At 42.6% G+C, this 13,789-nt stretch overlaps 2 protein-coding genes across 7 annotated transcripts; both read left to right on the top strand.

Annotated features, from left to right (window-relative positions):
- Positions 1–429: 429 nt before the first annotated feature.
- LOC112288477 (uncharacterized) lies at positions 430–7,904 on the top strand. 3 transcript variants are annotated; one of them, XM_024532672.3, is made up of 21 exons: positions 430–1,338; positions 1,449–1,574; positions 1,726–2,037; positions 2,181–2,240; positions 2,518–2,708; positions 3,022–3,093; positions 3,447–3,524; positions 3,645–3,710; positions 3,846–3,948; positions 4,340–4,404; positions 4,595–4,679; positions 4,861–4,938; positions 5,083–5,160; positions 5,397–5,516; positions 5,816–5,900; positions 6,058–6,183; positions 6,463–6,511; positions 6,628–6,686; positions 6,933–7,040; positions 7,163–7,475; positions 7,630–7,904. In XM_024532672.3, exons 1-17 carry the CDS (start codon positions 580–582, stop codon positions 6,480–6,482), a joined length of 2,424 nt encoding a protein of 807 aa, XP_024388440.1. In that variant the 5' UTR covers positions 430–579; the 3' UTR covers positions 6,483–6,511; positions 6,628–6,686; positions 6,933–7,040; positions 7,163–7,475; positions 7,630–7,904. The 3 variants fall into 3 exon arrangements, with proteins under 3 accessions (XP_024388440.1, XP_073393343.1, XP_024388439.1); XM_024532671.3 differs by having other exon boundaries at positions 433–1,338; positions 5,816–5,887; XM_073537242.2 differs by lacking the exon at positions 2,181–2,240 and having other exon boundaries at positions 432–1,338; positions 5,816–5,887.
- A 579-nt stretch (positions 7,905–8,483) lies between these two features.
- Positions 8,484–13,194, top strand: LOC112288479 (uncharacterized). 4 transcript variants are annotated; one of them, XM_024532675.3, is made up of 16 exons: positions 8,565–8,764; positions 9,029–9,071; positions 9,299–9,374; positions 9,531–9,704; positions 9,871–10,055; positions 10,177–10,276; positions 10,459–10,535; positions 10,645–10,738; positions 10,860–11,046; positions 11,192–11,318; positions 11,447–11,524; positions 11,662–11,769; positions 11,935–12,030; positions 12,163–12,570; positions 12,677–12,850; positions 12,970–13,194. In XM_024532675.3, the coding sequence occupies exons 3-16, from the start codon at positions 9,320–9,322 to the stop codon at positions 13,024–13,026; spliced, it is 1,920 nt and encodes a 639-aa protein (XP_024388443.1). In that variant the 5' UTR covers positions 8,565–8,764; positions 9,029–9,071; positions 9,299–9,319; the 3' UTR covers positions 13,027–13,194. The 4 variants fall into 4 exon arrangements, with proteins under 4 accessions (XP_024388444.1, XP_024388443.1, XP_024388441.1 ...); XM_024532673.3 differs by having other exon boundaries at positions 8,997–9,071; XM_024532674.3 differs by having other exon boundaries at positions 8,623–8,764; positions 8,988–9,071.
- Positions 13,195–13,789: the final 595 nt, after the last annotated feature.

Raw genomic sequence — 13,789 nt, 5'->3', positions numbered from 1 at the left:
AAATATATAATATAATTATTTACAATTACGTGTAAAAACAAAATTTAAAATATCTTGTGATATCTTAAAAATGACCAAATTAAGGCAATATATATATATATATATATATATATATATAAATACATGTTTAGTACATAGAATAACAATCATTTAATTAAGATGAGTTTATAACATATGCATATTTGAAATTGAACCAGTACCACATCAATTTTTCACTAAAATATATATTTAGAATGAATGTCGTTGTCCATAAGCGGAAGAAAAGAGGCTGTAACTCGGTGACGTTCATTCGGAGTCCGATCACTTTGGATGAAGTGACTCTGAGGCAGATTCCAAGTGGAACACGGGGTTAAGAATTTAGGGCCAGAATTCCAGGCGGAATGCGTCGTCTTCCTCGATCGAGCGGAGCCTTCCTCGGGGCTTGCAATACCAAATCCATCCTTGCGAATCATCTGTAATGCGTGATAATTTAGTGGCATAGAAAGGATTTGCACTGTGGTTATGGATTCCCTCAGGTTGGAGAAGTCTTACAGGGAAGGTTTTGCAGCTGCGGACAATAGATGTCGTGATTGATTGGCCATGGAGTGCATTGTGCTCGCGTCCGGGCGTTCGTTGCCTGGACCTCATCAGCACCGGATTCGGCAGAGGAAACAAAATGCGCCGAGAAGGAAACCCTGTGGATTTGGCTGTTGGAGGGCGGTTCTGATGAATGAGGCAGTGTTGAAGGTAGGATTACGGCTGGAGGCGTCGCTGGTGTCATCTGTGTTGCAGAATGCAGTGTTACATGAGTTTGAACGCAGGAGTGGAGCTAAGTTGGAGCGTTATCGAATAACAGGGGCAGCTGGAGGTGAAGACGAGCCCTCTAGTAAGGAAAACAGGGGTTTTACTGTAAAGCTCCTTTCGGTTCGTACTTTGGCAGTTGCATTGTTCTTCGGAGGATTAGCAGGATTTTCTCGAGCGTTATTGAGCTGTCTGCCTCCTGACTTTTTTGACCGGTGGAATAAGCTAATACACGATCATCCCCTGCAAGAGCCCAAACCAGTGGAACAGGAACCGCAGCCTGGAACCGTGATTTATGATTGCCATGGTGTACTATTAGCGAAAATTGTGCGAGGAGGTTACAGCAGTGGGAGGAAAACGGATAATATGGGGAAAAGCAAAGGAATTGGAGATGGCGCCCCACTTCATCCTGGTGACATTCCGTCAATGCTGTGGCAGGCTGTGGTGGCGTCCGAGGATCGAAGATTTTTTGAGCACCAGGGAATTGATCCCAGGGGTCTTACTCGAGCCATTCTGTCGCTGGCTTCAAGTGGAGGAGGGAGTACCATCACTCAACAGGTAGGTTTCCAGAAGCGTTCTCCAAGTCGTGGCTTCTGTGTTTTGATACGACGTGTTTGCTGAATTCTGAAATGGTTAACCGTGTGCACTTTTTCTGTTTAACAATGCAGCTGGTGAAGAATGTGTTCCTCACAAACGACCGGAAGTGGAGCCGAAAGTTTATGGAAATGATCTTGGCGATCTTATTGGAGAGGCAGATGTCGAAGTGGGATATACTGCATCACTATCTGAATAAGGTGAATGCTTGAACTTGAGACTATGACTGTCATCTCTCCATCTACAAACAGAGTGGTGGTGTGTTGTGAAGTTGAGTTTGTGAGTTTTGTTTGCTGACCCCCTGCAGTATTTCCACTGGATTCCAAATCTGGACAATGGCTTCAATTTCAGATCTATTGGGGGCATGGTGTATATGGAATAGAGGGAGCTGCAGCCCTTTATTTTGGTAAGCACCCATCAGTGCTAACCCTGGGCGAATGTGCAATGCTTGCGGGGATCATCCCAGCACCTGAATATCTCTCTCCGTATCGGGATCCCAGCCGAGGGAAGAAACCACAAGCAAGAACTCTTCGTCGGATGGTTGAGGCCGGCTTTCTCGATGCTGCCACTGCGGCTGCTGCAGTCAATGAGCCTCTTCGCTTGGGTTTAGAAGGAGACGATGGTTCATCTGGGCCTTGGAGAGCTCCATACTTCGTGAGTGAGGTATGTTTGACGTAAAACCCATGTATTCATGGGAGTTATCCGAAATTGTGCAAGGTTCTTGGTGGACTCGTAACTTTTTCCTCTTCCACCTTTAATCCAAGGTCAGCCTGCAGAATGTCCTGAACGAATGCTACATGTCGCAGGTGCTTTATGAGTTGTACCAAAAGTATGGGAGAGATGAGGTTTTGCAAGGTGGATTCCAGGTACTACTTATTAGGTTTACTTCAGTTTTGTTCTACTTGGGAACAAAAGTTTTGCTTTTCATCGAGAATCGTGGCGACGACCTTTTGTTTTCGGTAGAAAAAAATGAGATTTCGGGAGTCGGGTGTTTGATCACTGCATATTGTTTTCAAACCCGTATCACGGATCTCAATGATCTTTTTAGTTTACGGTTACCATTCAAGGGTAGCACATGCTGAAAAGACGCTTTCCTCTTAATGCAAACGCAGCAGGGTTTCTGATGTATTTTACGTCAAACAGGTGCACACTACAGTAGATTTAGCAATGCAGGAAGTGGCAGAAAAGGCGGTCAATGATGCTGGAATTGAGTATGACGATGAGCGAATAGTTTTGGCTCAAAAGGCTGTAGAAAGATGCGTTGAAGCCTTGGGCATCCTGGGGCAAGCCCGAGAGCAGAAGATGGAACAAGCTGCTCTTGTAGCTGCCACAAAGTAGGTTGCAATATTTGTTTACTTCTTGATGGTTGTTGCCTCAGGTTAAGGAACAGTTGCACATTTTGTCCTTTTGTATATTGTGAGAATTAAGCTTGTATCTACTTTTTTCAATGTTATTTTTATTTATTTATTTTAAGTAAGGTTTTAAGCATATGTCTTGTTAGTATTCTTCGAGAGATTGACATGGTATTTATTGCTTAATTGATCTGCTAGTTTTAAAGCAGACTCACGAGCTTAATCTATTCTGTTCGCTTCGTCTTGTAAATTTTCAGTAATCATTGGATCATACTAAAGCTTTAATTTGATGTAGGGCTCGTGAGCAGTTTCAAAAGCTCTCCAAGATAGAATCCAGCAAGGGTAAAGAAACATCCGAAGAAGAGAGGTAGTTCTTTGTGGCCACTCTTTCTCTTGAATGCTTTAGGTTTTCAGGACCAGTATAGTAGTTTTGTCGTTGCCTGCAAGGTTTATACAATAATGGTTTAGAGCAAGGTTTCGTGAGTACGATTTCACAACTCAACTTTCTTTAGTCGAAAAGTTTTGGCATTGAAGAATGCAAGAGAAGATCATGGATTTTTTTTAGGAACGCTCATAAACTCGGATGTTTCTGATGTGTCGATGTTCTGTTTTGACTATGTTAATCGTTTCATCGATATACTTACGCCGCTGTTCGATTTCATGTTTGGAGATACCCGTCTTTCACGAAGCACATTATTAAGCTTTGAGCTTTCCTTCCAGGTCAAAGGCAGAGGAACTTGCGGTTTCTGAAGCAGCTAACAAAGCATCTGAGGCCGTTAAAAGGAGATTTGATCTAACGTAAGTAATCTAACGCAACACTTCATCAAGTGATTTGATGCTTGCTGTGACCTTGCAAGTTGTTGATTGAAAGACTGAAGATTGACTTTGGGTTTCGGTGCTTAATGCTGGTCATTGCAGGGAGGAAGCTTTAAGTGCGTCACTAGCAGAACATCAAGAGGAAGTTAAGAAGGCTTCTAAAGCTAGGTCTCGTGATTCATCTTGGTCATTCTATTTCCAGGCATGCGCATTTGTCACGAATCAACACAAAGTGGTGTATTATTTTTGACCTGCAAAATGAGATCCATGCTGAGCGTTCAGTGGTAGTTGTTGATGTTGCAGAGTAGAGGGTGCGGTGGTAGCAATCGATCCTGTGAGAGGAGCAGTTCGAGTTTTAGTTGGAGGCAGAGATTACTATGAAAGCAACTTCAATCGTGCTACTCAGGTGAATTTAGTTTTATCTTGATTTTGTGCAAGCACTTTACTTTTTCATAGATATTTACTATAACGGGTGTGCATATAGTGCAGTTGGTCCTTAAGTGGTTATATAGGCAATAGCTGTGTAATTTTCTATTCATCACGTCCTATTTGGAGGGACATCCTGGGCTGGCTAATGTACAGACAATGAGTGCAGGGGTTTGGGTCGTTTGGACAAGTGTGAAAAGGAAAGAGAACATTGTGAGGGTTCGTAGTTGTTCCGTGTATTGCTGATATAATCCATAATTGCGTCCTTCTGGTCTGTGTTTTGAGGCTGGTTCTTGGTCTTTGTGGCACATTGCACCAAGGTGTACTATAATTTTTTTTTTATATATATATATATTTTTTTTCTGGTGCAGGCCTACCGTCCTCCAGGGTCCACATTTAAGCCGATTGTTTACTTAGCAGCGCTGGCTGAAGGAATGTAAGGATTTTTGCATTTTTTAAGAGCAATCGCATAGTTATTAATGAGAGTTAATTAATGAGTGTTAATGAGTGTTAATGTCTCGAGAATGCTACGCCCCTTTCTTCTTTTGCAGTTTAGTAGTTTGTGTTTCAGCAGCTCCGTTTATTGACATCGAAAGCTAATCGTAAACCCTTCTTGGGATGTGCAGTGAACGGAATCATGTGATCGTAGATGAACCATATTCAGTTGGTGATTTTTCTCCAGAAAACTACGACAAAAAATTTAGAGGACAGGTCAGAGTTTGGTATTTCTGATAACGTGTACATGATTCTGATATTTTGATCTGGTACTGTTCACTGATTGACTTGTTCTTGCTTTCTCTTGCTTATTTTCACTGATTTATACATTGAAGGACTTATTTATGAGACAGCAATAAGTTCTCACAAGTTAGTATGCTTCATCTTCCGCTTGCAGGTTACGCTCGAGGAGTCTCTATTGAGATCTTTGAATGTGCCGACTGTAAAACTCTGTGCAGCTATTGGTGTAGACAAGGTCATTATGCATCCAGAACCCTTGGAACATTAGTGGTCTTTCAACTCTACCCTATGGTTAAACTGAGAGGGAGCTATGCTTACTCAGGACGAACAAGTTTTAAGAATCTTGAAGTATAATGTTATTGATTTTAAAATTTTTCAGGTATGTAGAATGGGGAAAGCTTTGGGCATTGATTCTTACCTTCCCCATGAGTTGTCTCTGTCACTTGGAGGTTGTGAGGTACCTATTACTACCTTCTAAACATGCTTGTGAGTTGAATTAGGACAGACATTTGCATTTGTATTAGAAGATTATTTTATTCACAGTTCTTGCATTTTCACATTAACTACAGATACGTTCCTAAATTATGGGGTGTTTCAATTAATTAGGATTTGTCTAGTTGCAGTAATTCATTACAAAAGTTTCGTTGAAAATACAAAAGTTTCGTTAAATATGTTCCATTTGACCTTGTGCAGATGACTCCGTTGCAGTTGGCTACTGCTTATTCAACTATTGCATCAGGGGGTGTGCTTCACAAACCTTACTTAATCTCACGAGTAGAGAACTATCAAGGGCGAGTCATAGAGGAAGTGAAGGTTGTCTCTTATATTCACATCTTTTATCATATGTATATAGAAATCAACATTTTTTCTTCATGGCAAGGTTGTAGTACATTGCCAGTACTTCTTTTATATCTCATCAAATTACTAGCTGTTGCATCTTAGTGGTTACTCATATTGATGATAGATCTACGGGTACTGCCCTAATCGATGGCATTCATAAATTTAATGTTTACTTAGGATATGTCCAGACCGATAAGCCAAGATCTAAGACTTGTTTATATGTGCTTCCCTAGTGGACAAGCTGAAGGTGGCCCTTTTGTGTGGTTTTGCAGCCAATCTCTACTGAGCACCGTGAGACAGTAGTGGATGAGTATGCTGTATCAGAACTGAGATCACTCTTGCAAGTCAGTTACCAACGTCTGTCCTTTTTTTCTGACTTCTGGTTTTAAATGGTTAGTTGTTGCTTTTTGATGCTAGCCTCTTGACCACCAAATGTATGGCAATTCTGCTGTGCAATGCCAATTTTTTATGGCTTGTTTTAACGAAATTAACTATTTCCCACACCAAATTACAGGCAGTCGTAGATCGAGGTACTGGACGGGCTGCGCGAATTGGACGGCCATGTGCTGGGAAGACCGGCACTTCGGACGGTCATCGAGATGCTTGGTTTGCTGGCTTTACTCCCATGCTCTCGTGCGTGGTAAGAGCTAGTGTTACTTGTTGATGCTTAGCTTAAACAATTCTTTAGACTGGGCCGCTAAGTTGACTTTAGAACACCCAAGTAGTGGTGGTGGTTTATTTGTTCATTTTGGTGGCTTGGAACATTCTCGGGACGTCTCCTCATTTATCATGGTTCAGTGTGAAGTACTCGTTAGAGCATTACGATGAGCCATCTGATGCAATTATCCATGAAGTAGTTTCTATTTGTCTTAAGTTGTTTCTTGGTGTATGTACTGAAAAGTTGGTGTCTTTTTCTTAGGTTTGGCTTGGCTACGATGACAACACTCCGCTTGGAGGCATTTGGCCAGGTAACATAAGACTGTTTGGCATGCTTAGAAATTAAGCTCTGGCTGCGGTGTGAGCATGGGGAATCATCCGATTTCAAATAGTCTTTGCTAATTCTACGGACCTCTGAATATTGCAGCCACGGGGTCTTCGCACGCAGCACCGCTGTGGAGGGATTTCATGAAACGTGTTCACGAGGTATGATATTTAACAACTTGAAAATGAGGGGCTGTTGGGCCTCAACCTGGTGGTTTTTCTGCTTCTGGTTAGTGCGCGATAACCAGTTCCCAACGTTGGCAACCCCCCCCCCCCCCCCCCCCCCCCCTGTCTCCCTCATAGGGCTTAGGCCAACGATGCGGAGCTTACTGGTAGGCATCTTTCTATTGCAAGGCTGCACCATATTCCTCATACGCACATAATCCTAACGGGTTGTCTATTTTTCAGGGAGTGCCCTTTGAGAAATTTCATGATGTTGGACGAGATGAGTTTGGGGGTAGAGCTCCTCGACGAATAAGGAAAAAGTCCCGCCGACCTCGCATCGTTGGTCTACCAGTAAGCTCCGCATTGCTTTTATGGAATAAAATGGTGACCCTGGTAATGAAATCGAATTGTCTGATGGACTTGGACAGCTATATGGGCAGGTCTGACATTATTCTTCCGCATATGTGACGCAGGAAATCAGAAAACATTACAGGCGGCATGACAAGAAAGTCCTATGGAGGGATGTATGGGATTGGGAAAAAGCCAGTTCAGCTTGGGAGGAACGTGAGAGGATGCAGGAATGGACAGCTGACAGGGCAAAACGAGCTGAAGAGATTAAGACAATGAAAGAACAGTTGCAAAAGGCATTGGCCAAGACTGGCATCACCCCCTCTTAGTTTCTCAACCTTCCCAAAATTGAGGAAACTATTTTTTCTGCCTGAGAAAGCAGTATTGATTAATGATTAGCGAAAACGACGGACATAACCCTCACAGCTCGGCAATGAGGTCAGTACATCGACCGCTTACCTGATCAACCTTTGACGTAAATTCTGACGTGGATTATTCAACCCACGTTGAAACACATTAGCCTTTTTTAATCTGTCAACGAGTCAGTACTCTTTGGTTTATGACTGATAAACTACTTCGTTGCTTCTGGCAGATGTGCAGTCAGAGGAGCATGTGGAACGCAGTTAAGAAAAACTCTTTTGAGATTTAGTGTGTAACGGTTCCAGCATTTGATTAGGTGTCGGTTCTCCAGTGCCTGTTAATCTCAATTCGAAATGTGCTCTATATAGCGCACACCTTGTATCTTAGTCTTTCCAGTATTGAATATCGCACGGGGATGATGATTTGTTGTGGTAGCTGTCACATTCAATTTGAAATCACCCACTTATTTGGTACACACATCATACATGTGATGTTCCGCTGCTGTGACACCTACTTGTCAAAACATGGTGTATGACTGGAAGTCTGGCATGATCCATGACATTGCCATGAGTCAACATTGGAAGTAAGTAGTTCTCCCACTTCGATATCATTCAGCCTATTCTACCCTACCTCTAGCAGGCACAGCCCAGCGAACTATACAAAACTAACTTAGGAAATCGTTCCTTATCATGGACTCAAGAACTCAACCGTCCTGGATATGTGTACGAATCAAGTGTATCACAAATGCTGTATCACTGAACTGGCTACGTATCAAATACACAAACATACGGTTGGACCAACGACCTCACAGATGTGCACCGATTGAGACTCATTGAAACAAATTTCGTGACACTGAGAAGAATAGAGGAATTGGGTACTTGGGTACTTGGGTCTTACCTTACGAGTAGCTTGTCAGAGTATCTATTCAATAATGTGGACTGTGGTGACCTTTTTTGGGACGAAGTTTGCCATGTTACTTCAACCAGTGGGAACACCGTGAACACATGTGCCCAGTGCGGGAACATCATGGGGAACGTCTGTGTGTGTACGTTTCTGCGGTGGATTTCACGGTGCAATGGATAATTTGTGTGTAAATTGTTGGGGGTTATTCGCCAGATTTGCTACATATACTTCCCGATTTCGCAGAGAACGATTTGTTTGCTAGTTGAGGTTTTGGTTCAAAATTGCCACTTGTTTGAAGCATGTGAAGGATACCTCTTTCTTCTCTGTGTTTTCCTGCAGCATCGTCGTTTTCCTGACGAATTTGCGTCTGAGAATTGAAGCTGGTCATCTCCTCGAATTCTGTGTTCCTCACTCAACAAGCTCTTGAATTCCTCATGTCACCCAAATTCTATTTCTGAGAAGAGGTGATCAATCCCTGATTGCGGTTTCTGAATTCGCGTCTGAGTTTGCTAGAGCCGTAGCTAGATTTTGAGATTCATTGATTTGGAATGTTGTGGGACGATGGTTTTGTCCACGGGATTGCTGGATCCGTTTGGGGTTGTAATTGCTAGAGAAAGTGGTGATACTGTGCGGTGTAGCACTCTCTCGAGGTTTTCACGATTTGGGTTAAGTGTTGAATTGTGATAGCATTTGTAGGTCCGTTTGTGATTCCTTGTGGCGAAGCTCAGGTGTTTTTGATGCGATTGGGATTTGTAAAGTGGAGGTTTCAGTGTGAGTCGAATCATCAACGATTTTATACATCAGTAGTGTGTTTCTTGAGTAGGGTATTTCTAAGGTGGCTTGTGTGTTTCCAAGCAATCAGAATCTCATCGTACATATTTCAAAATCAATTTCAGACGAATTTGGATTTTAGCGAGGTCAATGTGTTTCTCACTATCATATTTATCTGGTTTATTTCATCATTTATTTGCATATCTTGCTTGAATGTTTGCGAACAGGAGTGTTCAAAAGTCGGGAAAATGAAGGTGGAGGCAGGTCAAGCTGCTCTGATCACAGGAGCTGGAGGCGGAATAGGTTGTCTTCCTCCACCGGTCCACATGCAAATGTTCAGCTTTCATGAATTGAATGAGTTCAATGTGAGCCTCATTTGCGAATTATTTTTTCGTCAGGAACTTGCCGAGTCGTGAATAATTAATCTATCGCACACACATTGGTTTTGGGTGTTTTTAGGACGAGCCTTGGCAGTGGCTCTTGCCAAACGTGGGGTTCAACTCTCGGTGCTTGACTTGGCGTCTGAACAAGGCCAAGAGACGGTGCGTTTAGTGGGTGAAGCGCATGCCCAGATTTCTTACAAGCCTAATTCTCCATCAGCCATTTTCATAAAATGCGATGTCAGTAAAACTGGTATGTTGAATTTTAAGGAAATTCTGCGTTAGCTTGCTCAAAGATCCAATAAACATGTACTTCCTTTTTACATTTTTTTCAGCTTGTTATTCCAATTCCAAATCAGTTTACTGTCTGGATTAGAAAGTGGTCATTTTACATCCTTGAGATTCTTGTCTGTGTTCAGCTGAACTGGCTGCCGCATTTGCCCAACATCAACGTGTATTCGGACGGCTGGATATTTGTATCAATAATGCTGGTCTTGGAGAGGAGAGTAATTTCTATGAAGACAAAAATGATGAAAGGAAGCCTGAATGGCGCAAAGTGGTGGACATTAACTTGACCGCTGTCATTGACGGCACACGGCTAGCGGTACATGAACGCTTCACATTTATACACGAGTGGATGATGTGTTCTCGATAATTTACTTTTACACGTGTGCACGGGTTGATTATGTATTGAATCACTTGTAGGCGTTTTTATTTCTTCGCAGGTTCAAGCAATGAAAGGTCGAGGAGGTCTTATCCTCAATATTGCCTCTGCTGCTGGTTTATACCCCATGCAGTTTGGACCTATATATTCAGCCAGCAAAGGTTTATTGAACTAAGTCAATCTAGCTCATTTGCATCTTCTGTTTGAGGTTTTTAGTTAACTTCCGTGGGATTCCATAATCTTCAGTAACATCTTCGTTTGTGTTATTTTAAAAAATTAAAATCTTTGGCTTCTTTTTTGAGTTTTAGTTTTTGGCTCAGTCTACTGTTACTGCATGATACAGGTGGCGTTGTGATGTTCACAAGGGCCCTCCTGGGTTTGAAGAAGTTGGAAATTCGTGCTAATGCGTTATGTCCTGAGGTTTAATTACTTCCCCTGTTTTGGTCAATAACCTCTGTAACTGTTATTGACGCACTCACCTGTGCATATTCATTCTAACTGAAGTTGATTTATTTTTGTGGTCGAGCAGTTTGTGCAGACACAGTTTTTGGAAAGCGTATCGTCAGCCGGGAAGAAGTTCATAAACAATCTTGGTTACGTAACCATGGATCGAATACTGGAAGGTGAACTTCGTCACTATCTGAGATTAGTCTTTACGAAAGCCCCACTTAGGAATTTGCTTATTACAGCATATCCTGAAGTGTATGCTGAATGATTATGTATTATGTTGTATACTATGGGTAGGTGCATTCATGGTACTCGACGATGAGCGTCAGGCTGGAGCCTGTGTTTGGATTCCAGCGAGAAATCCCACTCAGTTCTGGCCATCTGAAGAAGAGAAGAAGAAATACAGAGTGACTGGGCTACAGAGCAAACCGAGCAATGCTCCTTTGGCCCTGGCACCTCCCATACCCTCACAATTCCAAAAAGTGTAAGTAGTCAGAACCTTTTTCTAAACCCTATGTTGCGTTTCTTATTTTTTTAAGGATTGCTATCAAAAATCTTTTGATTTGTGATCAGTGTTCTTAACGGACTGCTGTCTTGGTTTTAACATTGTTTTTGTTCGGTTTCTGCAGTGTAGTGCACACTTTGAGTTCTAATTTCCGAGCAGCGACTAAAGTTGTGACTGTGACTTACAAACCTCCTGTTAAGCCTGGCCACGTTCTTATTAAGTATCTGTATGTTGGTATCAACGCTAGTGATGTGAGTATTCCTCTCTACTTCATTTTGCATCAGTTCCATCTTCAGGTTTTCAATCAGTCATGCTCCACTCGAGGCACCATTTGATATTTTGATTGTTCTGATTGAAATGTCTGTTGAAATGTCCGTAGGTAAACTTCAGCGCAGGGAGATACCACGCTAGTGTACAAGAGGCAGCTGCGGGATTGCCTCTTGATTGTGGCTTTGAGGTATTTTTCTAAAGTCAACTCATGCGCAGATTAACGTTCCCCCTGTTTTACCCTGCTGAATCTTTTCATGTAACATGTTCTATTTGTGTTTTTTGAATTTTTGTGAACTTTTTCAACTGAAATTGTGTGTGGAGCAGGCTGTGGGACTCATTGCCGGTGTAGGCGACGGCGTGTTGGATGCGAATTTGAAACCTGGGTCGGCGGTTGCCACCGTTGCATATGGCGGGTTTTCAGAATATAAGGAGGTACTGTTTAATGATCCCTGAATCATCCTCCTCCTCACTTATTCTAGTTTATCTGTGGCACTTCCTGCAGATCGGCAGATCTTATTCATAAGTAAATCTTCTGCATGCAACTAAGATTTCATATAACTTCAAGGACATGATGTACAACTTGGTTGATCCTTGCAGATGCCTGTAAAACACGTGTTTTCAGTACCAGTGGCGACTCCTGAAGTTGTGGCGATGCTAACATCAGGGCTTACTGCATCTATTAGTCTTGAGCAGGTAATTAGCTGTCGTTCTGAAATACCTTTTAATTCATTGCTTTTCTTATCTATTTTTCCAATGAATTCTCATTTATGGTGGAGATAAGCGACCAGGGACAGTTCGGTATCATTGAATTCTTGTCAACATCAGGCAGGAAGAATGACGAAGGGAGAGACGGTATTAGTGACAGCAGCCGCTGGAGGAACCGGCCAGTTTGCAGTGCAGTTGGCCAAGTTAGCGGGCAACAAGGTGGTGGCCACATGTGGTGGAGCAGATAAGGCAGCGCTGCTTAAGGACTTGGGCGTCGACCGCGTCATCGACTACAAGAAAGAGAACGTAAAAGAAGTCTTGAAGAAGGAGTATCCCAAGGGAGTAAACATCATCTATGAATCAGTGGGAGGCGAGATGTTTGACACCTGCATGAACGCTCTAGCGATGTTCGGCCGTATGGTGGTCATCGGCATGATGTCGCAGTACACGGAGGGCGAGGGAGGGAACTGGAAGCCAGCAAATTATCCTCGACTCTGCGAGAAGCTGCTGTGGAAGTCGCAAACAGTGGTAAGTACTTATTCAGTAGCAATGATGTACCTGAAAATTGAATTAAAGCGTAGACAGATTCATGGTTTTAACTCGTGTGGTGGTTGGAATGATTTGGGATACGCAGTCTGGTTTCTTCCTCGTGCACTACGTGCGGATGTATCAGCAGCACATCGACAAGCTTTACGATTTGTACAGTTCGGGTAAACTCAAGATTTCGATCGACTCAAAGAAGTTTGTTGGGGTCCATTCTGTGGCTGATGCTGTTGAGCATCTTCAATCAGGAAAAAGTGTTGGCAAGGTAATTGCGCCTCTTTCGCAGCGTCCTCAAGTTGTTTAATTTCTTGCTATTTGCATCAAATGGATTGGTTCGATTCCTTGACCTAAAGATCGCCGTGGGTTGGTTTGGTTTTCTACCAGGTCGTCGTGCAACTTGATCCTAATGCTTCATCATCGCAACATGCATCAAGACTCTGAACAGATGCTCAATCACTGAAACAATGTAAACTATGCAGGAGGAGAATGTTAGTACTACTAAAGTGATTGACTCCGTCATTGTAATGAATTTGCATATGTTCAGATCTGCTGCATTATGTTATATTGTACGAGAAGTTAAACAATCATAATCACGGTTATCATGAAAAAGTTTTTGTCGCTTGGCTCACTATTTTGTTGATTACGATATCGGTTCACGATGCAACATCTTAAGATCTTGTGTGTAATGAGCATCTTTAATCCTGGCCAAATGCATCACTTATCAGTCACGACATTCTGGCAACTGCTACATCCCATGCATAACTTAGTTCGTGCAGCTAACGCTCACCCTCAAGTCCTCAAATGACACTGCATTGGAGTCTAGTCATAAGCTCTTGCAGATAGAAATGTACGGAAAGAAAATTCACGATATTGGTGTTCTAGGTTCCAGTGGATAGTGATTGCCAACCACCTCCTGACCTCCCACGCCATCAACCAAATGCTTGTTTTCGGGGCTGTAAAGGTGATGTTGAATTTTCTCTTTTGGCTTGGTGAAAAGAGATGGGCCCAGGGCTGATTCCTGTCAGGCCAGGGGAACAGTTGGGATCTGGTGCGGTGTGGTGTGGCATGGTGGCGAGCAAGGGTTATCTAACTGTTGCATTATCAGTCTTAGTTCAAGTCTAATTCTCTTCAAACACTTTTTGAGGGCTTTCCCAATTTATTTGGCATGCTATCTTCAGAGACCGAGTTAAGCAAGCGAGAGAAA

Source organism: Physcomitrium patens, chromosome 11, assembly GCF_059467195.1.
Source record: "Physcomitrium patens ecotype Gransden chromosome 11, ASM5946719v1, whole genome shotgun sequence".
Classification (NCBI taxonomy): domain Eukaryota; kingdom Viridiplantae; phylum Streptophyta; class Bryopsida; order Funariales; family Funariaceae; genus Physcomitrium; species Physcomitrium patens.
The sequence above is the reverse complement of the archived record's forward strand: the minus strand, read 5'-3'. Positions and strand labels throughout refer to the sequence as shown.